The sequence below is a fragment of the Microtus ochrogaster genome, unplaced genomic scaffold (genome assembly GCF_000317375.1).
Source record: "Microtus ochrogaster isolate Prairie Vole_2 unplaced genomic scaffold, MicOch1.0 UNK21, whole genome shotgun sequence".
Classification (NCBI taxonomy): Eukaryota; Metazoa; Chordata; class Mammalia; order Rodentia; family Cricetidae; genus Microtus; species Microtus ochrogaster.
The window spans coordinates 781,629-795,826 of record NW_004949119.1 but is presented as its reverse complement, the minus strand read 5'-3'; the positions used below and the strand labels follow the sequence as shown (position 1 = coordinate 795,826).

At 41.9% G+C, this 14,198-nt stretch overlaps 1 protein-coding gene across 1 annotated transcript in view; it reads right to left on the bottom strand.

Annotated features, from left to right (window-relative positions):
• Nid2 (nidogen 2) overlaps nt 1-14,198 on the bottom strand; it is a 63,695-nt gene that overhangs the window by 23,583 nt on the left and 25,914 nt on the right. The window contains exons 5-8 of the mRNA XM_013353986.2: nt 13,987-14,136; nt 13,172-13,417; nt 7,093-7,293; nt 5,534-5,764 (exon numbers count right to left, since the gene is read on the bottom strand). Of these exons, the coding sequence (XP_013209440.1) occupies nt 5,534-5,764; nt 7,093-7,293; nt 13,172-13,417; nt 13,987-14,136 (828 nt within the window). The remainder of the gene's footprint in view (nt 1-5,533; nt 5,765-7,092; nt 7,294-13,171; nt 13,418-13,986; nt 14,137-14,198) is intronic.

Genomic DNA, 14,198 nt, shown 5'->3' with positions numbered 1-14,198 from the left:
GGGCTGAGCTTCCTCCCAGGCCCCTGCTTCCGGGGCTGAGCTTCCCCAGGCCTTTGCGTCTTCGTCTCCCTAGCACTCTGACCTTCCTGCTACAAAAGTTAGATTTTTCTGGTTTTCTTTAATAGTCTGTTGTAAACGGTGGTGCCTTGACTGAGATGGCTCCGCTCTCGGTAAACTCCTCCCATCCACACTATAACAAACAGCATGGTGCATTTCCACTGCAGAACATTCATTATCGGTTTCCCCAGCAGGACCTGAATATGAGATTGGCTGAGTTTGTCCTCAGTTCACCTCAGTGCTGGCAGAGGGAAGGGAATCTCTGACAAACAAAAGAGTGGGACAGCTATCCTGGGAATGCCTCCTTCTCGACCTCTTGGCCCAGGGAGGAAAACCCAGCCTTAGTGAAGCAGCGCTCAGTTAACTTGGGCACACAGACAAGAGTTCCTGAAGTCAGTCTCCAGCCAGATTTTCACTAACAGGGTCATGTGAAGGCCCCATGAAAGACAAGAACCCCATTCTCCCCACAATCATTTCCTCATATTAAAATATATTCCAAAGGGAATAGTCATCTTCAAAATGCTTTAATTTATAAATGCTGATACTTAACCTTCTTATACAGCAGCCTTTTCCAACATTAAACTTTGACCACAGCATAATCCAGGAAAGATTCATAAGTGTATATGTACGTTAGAGTTTATCTCCCCGCTAGGCATTAAATAAAGCGAGAACTTTAGAAGCAGACCAGAGTTGACCTCCATTTTTTGTTTGTTTGTTTTTTTGAGACAGGGTTTCTCTGTAGCTTTGGTGCCTGTCCCGGAACTAGCTCTTGTAGACCAGGGTGGCCTCGAACTCACAGAGATCAGCCTGCCTCTGCCTCCCGAGTGCTGGGATTAAAGGTGTGCGCCACCTGCACTCTTAAACTACTGTACTTACATCAACCCAAATATGTCCATAATCACAAGCAATACAGTTAGTAATATAATTCAGAATCCAGTGCAAAGGGAAAATGCAGAGCCCGTTATTAAGAAAAATGACAAAAAAAGACAAAAACTTAAAAATCAGCTATTTCAGTGAGCCCTTCTGCACACAGCCACTAAGTGTGGCTTCCAGAAACATCTTGAGAAAACATACCTAAAACCACTTTACTATTCATAATTTCTAAGTCTGCTGGCTCTCTCCTCTTGCAGTTAAGTCAAGGATATTCTTAAGCCATTCATATTTCACCCACTTAAACTAGAGACTCTCTGACAGGGGAGCTGGAACAATTGACTCAATTAGAAAGGGAAAAATGGTTTCCTTAAAGGAGCCATCCCTAACGGCTGAATTCACTGATGCGAATTCAACGGCCCTCTGCCCAAACATCTCCCCAAGTATCCCTGGAGAGGAAGGATGGAAGCTTGGGTCCTGTTCTGTGACAACACCACAAACATACTACAAGGAACAGACAACTGTGGCTGGAGGACAGCAAGGATTACAGCCTTCTCTTCCTCGCCGGGAAATCACACTAATTGTATCTCCACCTTACAAAACCACACAGTGCCCACATTGCTGCAAGGTTATGGCTTAGCATGCCTTCCAGCCTGTCAGCAGTCCCTCTTCTTAGAAAAGCCTAAGCCTTCAAATGCGGTGACAGAGTGGAAGAGGGTTTACTTTTGGTGCCTGTGCTTTTCTATCGTTCAAGTTCAGGAATAATGAATGGTACCTCTGTGGGTAAAACATGGTTCAGTCACAAAAGGTTGAACCCCACACTCCGATGAAATCTCCGACTATCCTATGAGGCTTCTGTGAAGCTGACAGAGCCCACATGCTGCAGCTGCAGTGTGTGGTGCCCAGAGCCAGGGTTTGAGTCCCAGCCTGGTGCTTACCAGCTGTGTTTTTGAGTGTTTTACCTCCCTCAACACCTCAAGTTTTACATCTATAAAGGGGTGATAACAGTACAGTCCTGGTTGAGTAGAGGTTGCTGTGGGGACTAGATAATTCATGTAAGGTACTAAGGACAATGCATGGCAATATAGCATGCTATTTATTAAATATTATTTGTCTGGGTGAGAAAGAAGCTCATAAAACTAACTAGCAACTGGTACTTTTTTTGCTGGCTTACTCTTTTTTTGTAAAAAGAGACCCAAAGATAAACTGTTTCCCTAAATGATTCCAAAGGACTCAATGGTGTTGGTGGTTCCTCCTCCAATATAGTGGTTTTCAACCTTGCTAATGCTGTGACCTTTTAATACAATTCCTCATCTGGTGGTTACCTCATTGCTACTTCGTAACGGTAATTTTGCTACTGTTACAAATCGTAATGTAAGTACCCAATATGCAGGATACTTGATATGTGACCCCTGTGGGGTGGAGAACTGCTACTCTAATGGTTCTTCTTATAGTCTTGATGCCTCCATCTGGAAGGGCAGATGTGAGGGGCGGGGCTGTGTTCTACAGGTGCTTTTCTCTCTCCTTATGAAATACAGTTGTGCTCTTCCTTCTTGATTTACAGGCTTTCTTTTGGGCCACCAACCAGCTCCCAAATCATGACATGGGGACTTCTTAGTTATTTATATAACTAAAAGCTCAGTTTATTATTTGATATGCTCATTTCTTTCTAGCTCTTATAAGTTGTATTAACCCATTTCTCTTTATCTATGTTTTGCCTTGAATCTTTTTACCTTTCATTTGGTATGTCTTACTGTGTCTGACTGGCCGGCCAGGGGCATCTCCCACTTTCTCCTTCATTCTCTCCTCTTCTCTCAAGTCTAGATTTCTCCCACTTATTCTGTGTCCCGCCAGCCCCGCCTATTCCTCTATTGCCCAGCTATTTGCCATTCAGCTTTTTATTAGATCAGTTAGGTGCCTTAGACAGGCAAGGTGACAGGCAACACATCTTTACATAATTAAACAAATTCAGCATAAACAAAAGCAACACACCTTTGCATAATTAAACAAATGCAGCATAAGCAAATGTAACACACTTTTACATAGGTAGAGTAATATTCCACAAGAAAAAAATCAAGTGGCATCTTCATGCATTAATTTACTACATTGTAATATTATCTTTGACTGCCCAATGCTTAGATTGGTATCCTATTTCACCCTATATAGTTGGATCAGTTTCCTATATCCAAAGCAACCAAACTAATAAACTCAGGCTTCTCCTTTCAACCAAGATCCCATCAGCTTCCTCTGTTGCTAACGTATGGCTGAGTCAACACCCATACTTAATCTCTGGAGGCGTAAGGGGCCTTGAGCTCCAAAGACAACACAGATTTCTCAGTCACCTCTTACAGATGCTGACTCTGGGCTCGCAGTGTTAACAACAAACTGAGCGCAGGAGCCAGTCTCTCTATCTTCACAGACCTCTTCTCCTAGGGGAAAGCACGGTGAATTGGTTTAGAAAATTCAATTATCACCTTGACTTTTTTGTCGACTTCCTTTGCAGGCCCATCCCAGCTTGCCTAGGACACGGTGTAAAAGGTTCTTCTGTTCATGTGTTGCTTTCATTGGTTAATGAATAAAGAAACTGCTTTGGGCCTGATAGGGCAGAACTTAGGTAGGTGGAGAAGACAGAACTGAAGGCTGGAAAGAAGGGCAGAGTGGGAGAAGCCATGGATCCTCTGCCTGAGATGGACGCTGGTTAGAATCTCCGGCAAGCCACAGCCACGTGGTGATACACAGATTAAAGGAGATGGGTTAAACTAATATGTAAGAGTTAGCCAATAAAAAATTAGAGCTAATGGCCAAGCAGTGTTTTAATTAATATAGTTTTCTGTGTAGTTATTTCGGGTGTAAACTAGCTGGGTGGCCGGAACAAACAAGGGACCCTCTCCTTGTAACAACTGGCGCCAACGTGATGAACTAAATCCACTTAAAAACCTGAGAGAGCTTAATTCTAGACATGCCAAAAAAAAAAAAATAGAACAGTTTAACAACACAGCTTTTTGCTGTTTGCTGGCAGCATGCCACAGAGAGATTTTCCTGACTCAGCAGCAGCAACAGAAAAAAAGCTGCGCCATTTTAAAATAAGGCTTCCTGGGCCCTGCCACTGGTGCAAACTCTGGCTATGGAGCATTTGTGGGTCCGGGTGTTTGTGTGCCCACTTGGGGTTGGGAGGAAAGTAGCTGAGACCATGCCAAGTGGCTCGGCTCTTCCTGCCTGGGCAGGTGGTGGGATCAGGCCTACTAGGCTTGGGCAGGTGGGAGAGCGTGGCGGATTCCTGCCGACATACAGAGAGATGTTTCTAGGCTGCACAATTACCATAATGGTTGATTACTAGGACATTTATCATCTTAGAAGAAACCCTACCGTCTTAAGTGACCTTGTCTATCCTCTCTTGTCCATTAACAACTGTTAGTCTACTTGGTTATCTCTCTGGATTTGGACATTCTCTGTCCATGGAATTATGCATTGTGGCTTTTTTCACTTAGCACAATGCTATCAAGTGCAACCCAAGCTGTAGGATGAACGAGTACTCCATTTCTTTTAATGACTGAGTAATATTTTATTGTTTGGCTTTAGGACTATTTTGTATGTGTTCACTGGTTGATATTCATCTAGGTTGCATCTACCTATTGGCTATTTTGAACAATGCTGCTGTGTTAGTATTATCATCACTGTCACAAAATATAGAAAGAACAGACTTATTCTAGCTCAGGTTTTAGCCTACAGTCTGACTCTATTGCTTCTGATTGTGGTAAAGGAGACCATGACAGCAGTATGTGGCAGAGGCCACTCATGACTGCGGAAGATAGGACAAGATATAACCCATGAGGTTATGACCCCATGATCTACTTCTTCCAGCTGGTGCCCTTCTCCTAAAGTTTCCAGAACCTCCCAAATAGCATGGCCATCTGAAGACAAAGCCTTTAGTACATGTAAGTTTAGGTCTTACATTTACATCTCTGGCCCACTTTGAGCTGGGTTTTGTTTACACCTGAGGCAAGATAGGGTTCCCACTTCTTCATTCCTTTGCATTTGGAAAGTTGTTTCAACATCACCTGTTTAAAAGACTTATTCTCCTATTGAACTATTTTGATGTCTTTGTCAAAAAAAAAAAAAAATCTGAGGCTGGCTCAGTAGGTAAAGGCCATGCTGAGAAAGTTTGGAAACCTGAGTCCAATCCCCAGAACTCATGTAAAAGCAGAAGAGAATGGATTCCACGAACTTGCTGTGAACACCAATGCATACATGCCACAATACACATACACCTACCCCATTATACACAATAATAACTAAAATTTGTGTTGAACTGACTGCAAACATGAGCATTTAACTTTTAGATTCTCACTTAAATTCCACTGACTTAAATCTCTATTCACATATCAGGGGAAAAGGCTGACTGGTACCACCCAGCCCCAGGTGCCATACTTTAGTTTCTGACATTTGGCAGGGGCTATGTTCTCGAAGTTCTACACTTGCCTGTCTACACAGGGCCACGCTTTATTGACTTTATATCTGGAACTCAAAGAACTTTAATCGCACCAAAACTGTTTGATGGCTTCTAAGAAAGGATATTATTTTTGCCCAACAAAAATAATATACATACCTTCCACAGGGCCAATCTGATTGGTCACAGCAAATCTCAGCACACCTTCATCCTCACTGTATAAAGCAAAAGCCCGATCCACAGTCAGCTGCTGGGTGGCAGGGATGGCCAAGTGTCTGGGGGCATGCCGGCATGCCTTATAAGTGATGTTCTGGTCTATGTGGTAGGACCATGTTTGGTTGATAGAACCAGAAGTGAGAGAGAAACTTCTGGAACTGGAAGAGGTCACAGCTGTAATGAACATTTTACAAGCAAACTGGTAAACTTTTAAAATACCAAAACCAAAAATGTTCATATTAGAAGTATTTTTTTTTTCTACCGTTTTTCACCCCATTCCTGGAGCAGGTTCCACTGAGAACTTCCTGAGCTCAACAGGAAGCTTGGAAGGAAAGACCTAGAACCCCCTTGAACCTGAGTGGAGACAAAGCCGTACTGCTGAGGAGGGGAAACAACCACCACACTAAGAACAAGCATTATGATGTGCTGGTGTGCTGAGAGCCACTGGTGTGCTGAGAGCTATCTTCACACTACCTACTTTGTTCCTCGTAGCTGTGCAAGACAGGCACTGACAGTGTGTGCAGAGACCACAGAGTTTAGATGAACAGCCCAAGACGTGGGGCTTGGATGTGGTAGAACTGTAACTCAGTATGTCTCAAGATCTGAGACACATTCCACAAAAGGAATACTCCAAATGCTCTGTACTTTGGTTAGCTGGGAAGACACCAGCCGAGGAAAAAGTTGCTCCTCTCTGGCTGGGAGTCATGTCAGGACCGGCCCCAGTATATTCTGGTCACAGTCAGGTTCTATGTTCTAGACTTTTCTCCGTATCCAGCTCTCATGCTGGAAGCTGGGGGCCAGACCAAATTCAAGATGACAACAGTGACCGCTGGAGCATCGTGCATGTGGCTAGTACTGCATATAAATGTGTCAGGCTTTTGACATTGTGACACAACACTATCATCTACAAATGTGTTGGACTGTATTTATAGCTAGTTACTCTGAGACAGATGTAGCCTCCAGGCTGCAGGCTGGACACACATACAGCTTATTACACCTTATGAAATTTACCAACTGTGTTAGGCAATCAGAAAAGATGTTTTTATTCTCATGCTAAAAGAGAAGAAAGTAGGCTTTCTGTTGATTTTTTTTTCTCCATAGACTTTAAATGGCAAACCTAGGATGTGAATAAATTTTGCGTTGACTCCAAATCCCAGGTTCGTTTCATAGCACTGTAAAAGCATCTTTGTATTTAGTTCAAAGTAAACTAAAATCATCAGCTGAAACAGTTACAGGACAATCATGAATCTTCATTGTCAATACAGTCCATGCCTGAGAGGGCAGTTATTGCCTCCAGAAAATAATGTGCAAAGATATTGACATCCTTATGTTCAGGAGTCATTTCTCTGCTTGCCTACATGGTGAATACTTTCTAAAAAACAAGAACAAAATTATATCAGTGTCACTTTGTGTTCCAAGACGTTCCTGTGTTTTAAGCCTTGTCACTATCTCGTTGAGGCAGATACCATGTCCACTTTACAGCGGTGGAAACTCACACATACCTGCGTCCCCGTGATGATAAAGCTCTTTGTATGGAGCAATGAGAACTGTGGAATTCGCCAGAATGAAGGGCACCTGACCCTCAATGTTGGTCTTAACGCTCAGATAGTTCTCTGGGTCAAGCCCCTCAGCAGTCTGAGTGATACGAACCCTCTCCTCTCCGGGGTAAAAAGTAACTTCCACCTCATGCACAAAAGTAGCACCTGCAGAAAGTGGGTGACAAGAGGTCTTGTTTAAATAAATCATTCTGAGGATTGGCTGGGGCTTGGGTGGTAGACTACCTCCTTATCGTAGAAGAGGCTTGGCTTCAAGCAGCCAGTCACTAGTGTGTATGTCCTCTTCTCGTTTCTGATGGAGACAGTACCTAAGGAGAGCATGGCAGCTTGTGTTCAGTCCCAGCTACAGACCTCCTGCTCTCCCAAAGTTCTCGAATCCTCCTTTAGCCAATGGCCTTTAAGATTATTACACCCACTCCAATTTATTGTAATTGCCTTACAACAGGTAAGATAAAAAAAATTTTAAGATGACTAATAATATTACCATTTAAGAATTTAATAATCATTTTGCTTATGCCATAGATGGTATTCTGCAAGGCTTATATGGTTTTCCTTATACATTCATTTATTTGATTTTGGAAATTAGTTTTGTTTTTAATATTACCTTGTTAAGAAAATGGTTTGATAACAGAGCCAAGAATGAGGCACTTTTAAAAATGATACAGTCTTTACAGACTAATAATGAACAGCTAGTTGGAAAACTTAACAATATGGAGAGGAATAGCATTAATTTTACAGACAAAATCCAGTCAATGTTGAAGGGTGCCGAGACATTATCTGAAAGAATTCATGCTGCTGAATTTAATCGAAATCTATAAAAAGTTCTGATAGATTAATGGATAAGGTATCTCTCCAAGAAGTTAATATGCACACCATCAAAATTATGTCCAAAGATGAGATGTATCTTTACTGAACAAATTTCATACCTGAGAATCCTCAATAAGGGCATTAAAATGAAACACTGGGATCTTGGGAGTGGGGATGGGATGGGGGTAAGGGGTAATGGGGAGAGAAAAGGGAGAAGGGGAGGATGAGGGGAACTTGAGGAAAAAGGATGATTGGGATAAAGTAAGGTTGGATAGGGGAGCACGGAAGCACAATTCTTAGATAAGGGAGCCACCTTAGGGTTGGCAAGAGACTTGAACCTAGAGTGGCTCCCAGGAGCCCAAGGCGATGTCCCCAGTTAGTTCCTTGGGCAGCTGAGGATAGGGAACCTGTAATGAGCCTATCCTATAGCAATACTGACGAATATCTTGCATATCACCATAGAACCTTCATCTGGTGATGGATGGAGATAGAGACAGAGACCCACACTGGAGCACTGGACTAAGCTCTCAAGGTCCCAATGAGGAGCAGAAGGAGGGAGAACCTGAGCAAAGAAGTCAGGACCACGAGGGGTGCACCCACCCACTGAGACAGTGTAGCTGATCTACTGGGGGCTCACCAAGGCCAGCTGGACTGTGACTGAAAAAGCATGGGATAAAACCGGACTCTCTGAACATGGCAAACAATGAGGGCTGATGAGAAGCCAAGGACAATGGCACGGGGTTTTGATCCTACTTAATGTGCTGGCTTTGTGGGCGCCTAGCCAGTTTGGATGTTCACCTTCCTAGACATGGACGGAGGGGGGAGGACCTAGGACTTACCACAGGGCAGGGAACCCTGACTGCCCATTGGACTGGAGAGGGAGGGGGAGAGGAGTGGGGGGAGGGGGAGAAGGGGTGGAGAGGGGGGGAAGGGTGGGAGGAGGGGGAGGGAAATGGGAGGCTGGGAGGAGGTGGAAACTTGTTTTTTTTCCCTTTTCTCAATAAAAAAAAAAACTGAAAAAAAAATGAAACACTGGCCAGGAGATTTAGACTTTACAAAAGGCAGTGGTAAAGAGATTTAAAAAGATTGAGGAAATGATCAAAACTGATGAGCAGGGACAGAAGGTACAAGGACAGGATTTAGCTTCTTTAGTATGTGCCAGACTCCAGGGTGACTTTCCCAGAGTTTCAGCTGCCTATCCAGTAATTCCCTCTGGCACAAAATACCCTAAGGTAGTCAAAGAATATACATGGCAACCTATAAGTATGAACAATCTAGAAGAAATTAAACAAGCAATAGTATCTTATGACCCACATTTGCCATTTGTTAGGGAAACGGTGAAAACGTGGGCTTCAAACAATAAGACTACCCCACAGGATTGGCTTCAATTAATCTCAGCTGTCCTAGAAGATGGACCTCAGGTGCTTTGAAAGTGTTATTGGTGAAAAGAGGCAAAAATTTTAGAACAACAGGGAAAAGCAAAAGGATTTGAGGCTTCCCAAGATCAAATTCTTGGAGAGGGCCATTACTCTGATCCTCAGGACCAGGCTCTCTACAACAAACACACCTTGTCCCTGTGTAGCCCAGCACCTTTTAATACTTGGGACAGGATTCAGGAACCAAAAAAGAGAATTAAATCATATACTAGGGTTAAACAGGGCCAGAGAAAACCCTTTAGTGACTTTTTACAAAGATTAACTAAGGCTATACAAGTAGGTGTAACAAGAGTCAGAAGCTTAGATGAGTACTTATTAAATCTCTTGCTTTTAAAAATGCCAACTTAGAATACAGAAAGATCCTTGGGCCTTTAAAGGTTAGATCAGCACCAGATGGAGACACCAAGATGCCAAATGTTTTAATTGTGGTAGAATAGGACATCTGAGAAGGGACTGTAGACAAGGAATTCCTAGGAATAATGTCTCCTATGGAAATGACAAGAATAGCTGGTCTCAGCATTCTGGGATATGTAGGCGATGTGGCAAATGCTGACATTGGGCCAATAAATGTAGATCAACAAAAGACAGACAAGGCAACCTGATAACATTGGAAAACGTCTTGGGGGATCTTTCACAGGTCCCCATATCAAACATGGTCAAGTCATTCCCAATCACTGTGGAGAACATGTTTCACCAGAAAAATTAAAAATCCACTGCCTACTGTAAAAAAAACCATGCTGTTCTGGATGACATGGAGGATGATTAGTGTGAGTTTACCCACACTAACATAATATAACATAATATAATAATAGTGAGTAAGAGTGAATATTGTAAGTTACTATTTATGGACAATTTACATTGCTATATATTCTTGTATATTGATATAAGTTCAAATTATATTTGCTATATTGAATATGCTCCTATTTCTGTTTACAATATTTATAAAGTTATTTTACAAATAACTATGCAAAGTTATTTTGTCAGATTGTATGCATGCATGTTTCTATCTCTGCTTAAGACATTGTGTATATTGATACAATTTTAGGATTTATCATATTGCATTATATAGTTCTACCTCTGACGAAGATACTTATATACTGTTTACATTTTGAGGTCATTGTCCTTATTTACTGCACAGTTGTTTAAAGACTGTTTAATATTCTAATATAAAGTCTTAGTCTTAAAGTTATATAGGTATTAAGTATTATAGGTCAATAGTCATTCATGTTTGTCATACTTATAGTCAGACTAATTAGGTTCTTTAGATACATAGAGATTGTATTCTGAATAGATATGTGAACTTCAACCACTTCAAAGACCTGTAGAACATGGCATTTAAATAACTTAGGTTTCTGTTGACATCAGACATGATTGCTCCTGGCAGCACCAATCTATTCCTGAGAGAATGTTGAGCACTAAGGACACTTCACTTGGAGCTTGTTTTCTTCTTGGCAAAACTGGCCTTTGGGCAAGGAACTGCGCATGCCTCAACCACTGAGAAAATACATGATATCTGAACAGGACAAGCAGGATACAGGAAAAAAGACTGGTAAATTTTGCTAAGACAAGGTCAGATGGTTATGAAAATTTTTCTGCTTCGGAAAAGGGTCTGTCAGTTACTCTAGGCCTTAGCCAAAGTTGGTTGCTTCAACATTGCAAATGAGACTTTGGGTGATTGCCCAGGTAGCCAGTTGTCTGGTATCTACTGCACATCTTGGAAACTGCTTGATTGCACTTCCTGCCTACTCAAGAAATATTATTATCTTCCTTCTCAGGCTTTGGATAGGTTTGAAGATTAGATAGTCATAGTTACCTTCTTCTTATGATCTAGCCAAGCCATTTCTAATACAAGACTTAAACTCCTTAGGATAGAATGATTATTAAAACATTTAGCATATATTCCTTGCTTAATATTGTTTATGTTGGTTGTAATTCTATTTTTTATACTCGATATCATATCTGTTCTTAAGAAGTGTATATAGTTTTGTATTGGTTTTGGAACTCTCTTATTTAGACAAAAGAGGGAGGTAATGGGGAACCTTTAAGAGGTTGGACCTGGTTGGGGCATGACTTAGGGTACCAAAAATCACGATCTCACCCAGCTTAGCCTGTTCTTCCCATGCTCCATACCTTGATGTTGTACCCCATTCCTGTTCCAGGAGTTTTCCCTTTTAATAAAGAAAAAACTTACAATACTCTATTCAGAGTTAGCTTGCCATTATTTGGTTCGCGTTTACCCCCATTTGACACTTTGAGCATCACTCAAAGAGTTTCAATTGCCCCTGCCCTGTTTTCTTTATGGGAGTCTATATTTTGTAAGAGATAATGCAGGACTTTCTTTCTCAGCTTGCCAGGTTAGCAAATCCCACATAAACCAGGATATTCAGTAAATTTAAAATTCATATAAATTATGAATACTTTAGTCACGTATATCCTATGTAATATATATACTTATATTTTAAAACTTCTTTTTTCCAAAAATTCAAGTTTAACTTTGCATACTATATTTTAACTACTTTTGACACATGGTTTCATTTAAACCTTGAGTAAAGGAGACATACTATACATCCTTTAAATGGCAGCTGAGCCGTGCAGCAAGAGGTGGGGAAAGAACTTGTCTCACACTACAGGCCTTTGTGTGCAAGAAAGGAAATGCGTGTTGCTAGCAATTATACGAGGAGCCACCCCCTCCCCCGTTCCCCCTGCTGACATCTACTGAGGACCCATTGGCAAGTCACAGCTTCACCCTGGCCCTCTATGGTCTCACAGCCACCCAGGTGATCTGTGTGCAGTTAAGTCTGGACGGTAGAGATCTCCCAGAGCCTTTAAACTCTTCCACTCATGACTTTTACCAAGACCTCCTTACTCTGCCTGGATACATATGTGTAAGATATAGACACATTTACAGATAAGAGGCCATAAAGAAATATATTTTAAAGCAATGCTTTCATATACATATAAATTTACCATTATTAAAAATGAAAGAAAGCTTGCATTTTACTGAGATGGACTTGCTTGTTCTATTCATTTTATATTTATTTATTTAGCTCGTTATTTTATACAAAGAATTATCTCTTAGCTGAAGATTTCACACTGCAGGAGAATGAATATCTTCAGACTTCTCAGAGTCAACTGGCTTTGAGTTTGGAATCATTGATGCTGAAAGTGTCACAGAATGGCAGAAGTACGTTTAGGGACACCTCAGCAACTGTTGGAAAATGCACCCTAATCCTTACAACCTACAAATTTCAAGAATCGGAAGTCTGAAACTCAGACAAGAGTTTTTTTTTTAAAATCTAACATATTAACAGAGAATGATCCAAAGCTACATTAACTTGATACCTACTTGCTAAGGGATGACAGTAGAAGAAAAGAAAACGTTACCAGCCACCAAAGCAGCATATTTTTGTATGTACAGTAGGAACGCTGCAATTCAAAACCTCCAATGGACTGGAGTCTGAGCACAGGTGTCCCAGGCAACCTTTTACAAACTGTATGCATTGTGTGCTCAGAGCCAGGGCTGCTTTGGAGTCACACCACAGGCAAGTGCTGTCGGAAACGCCTGTATTCATTGTGGGTTTATACATTTTTTTGAGCAATCAGAAACCTTTTTAGCAAGTTCCACATTCAGTTACATGGCCTCCTCTGTAGCCATGACTCAACCTAAAAAAGCTATGATCTATGTATGTCAAGGGTATGCAGGAAGAGTTAGGAAAGGATCTGTAGGTGTTCCACAGGTATCACTTTTGAATTCTCATTTGCCAAATTTGAGCTCTACTCACCTGTGAGGCTGAAGCCATTCTCAGAGCCTGGCTTCTCCAAAGCAAAGAGCCAGCCAAACAGGCCTCCGATTGGAATGACAGGGAGAAGGGCCTGGGCTGCCAGCTGTGGGATGTGGCTGATGGCAGTGTAGGCTCTGCCATCATTGCCCACGATGTAAGCATGGAGATCCACATCAGTGAAGTGCACAGGAGTGTGACCCACTCGGAGGTGCCCACTCACTTTCCCATTGACTCGGTGAGGTACTCCTGAAAGGCAAAGAGAATCTTCTCAGTTTTTGCCAGCATCAAGGTCAGGACAGGTGTACAGAGATAAAAGAACTCCCCTGACTACATCTAATGGTCATTCTTTGGAAAAATCACTTTAATATTATCATTACTGATGTTAGTTTTCTTAAAATAAGATCTCTGTGGATGCTCACTTTGAAATCCAGGCTAGCCTTCCACTCTCGACCCTCCTGCATCAGCCTCCCTCCCGAGTGTTAGGATTATAGGCATAACGAGAACCTTTGATGATGCTCTAACCAATCAACTACTCACTTAATGACCCAGCCTATCTGTAATACTGTAATATCTCCTATCCTCCTTCTTTTCCCTCCCCTGTAGCTCTACAGAGTTAGGAATGGGCAAGTGGAATCATTTCTAGTCAATTCTCAAATTGAGAATAAACAAATAAGTATTTGTTATTTAGGCATTCAATCATTAGTGCTATGAGTCACATAGTACAGACATAAGGATTACCAATCACAGCCCACACAGTAACTAGAAACAGGCAAGTGGTGACGCTGTTCACACAGCAGCCCCAGTTTGTCAATCACCTTCTGGCAGACAGTGCTTCCCATTTCCATAAAACCTGGACTGGCAGTAGCAGCAGAAGCCAGTGGCGTAGTCAGTGCAGAAGGCATGCTGGGAGCACTGGCCATGGCTGTGTTCACAAGTTCCCCTGTTGGCACTATTATACACGAAGACTGCAAAATTAAACAAACAAGCATTAGAAAGGCCAAAGGATTCCAGCATCGTCACCACTAAA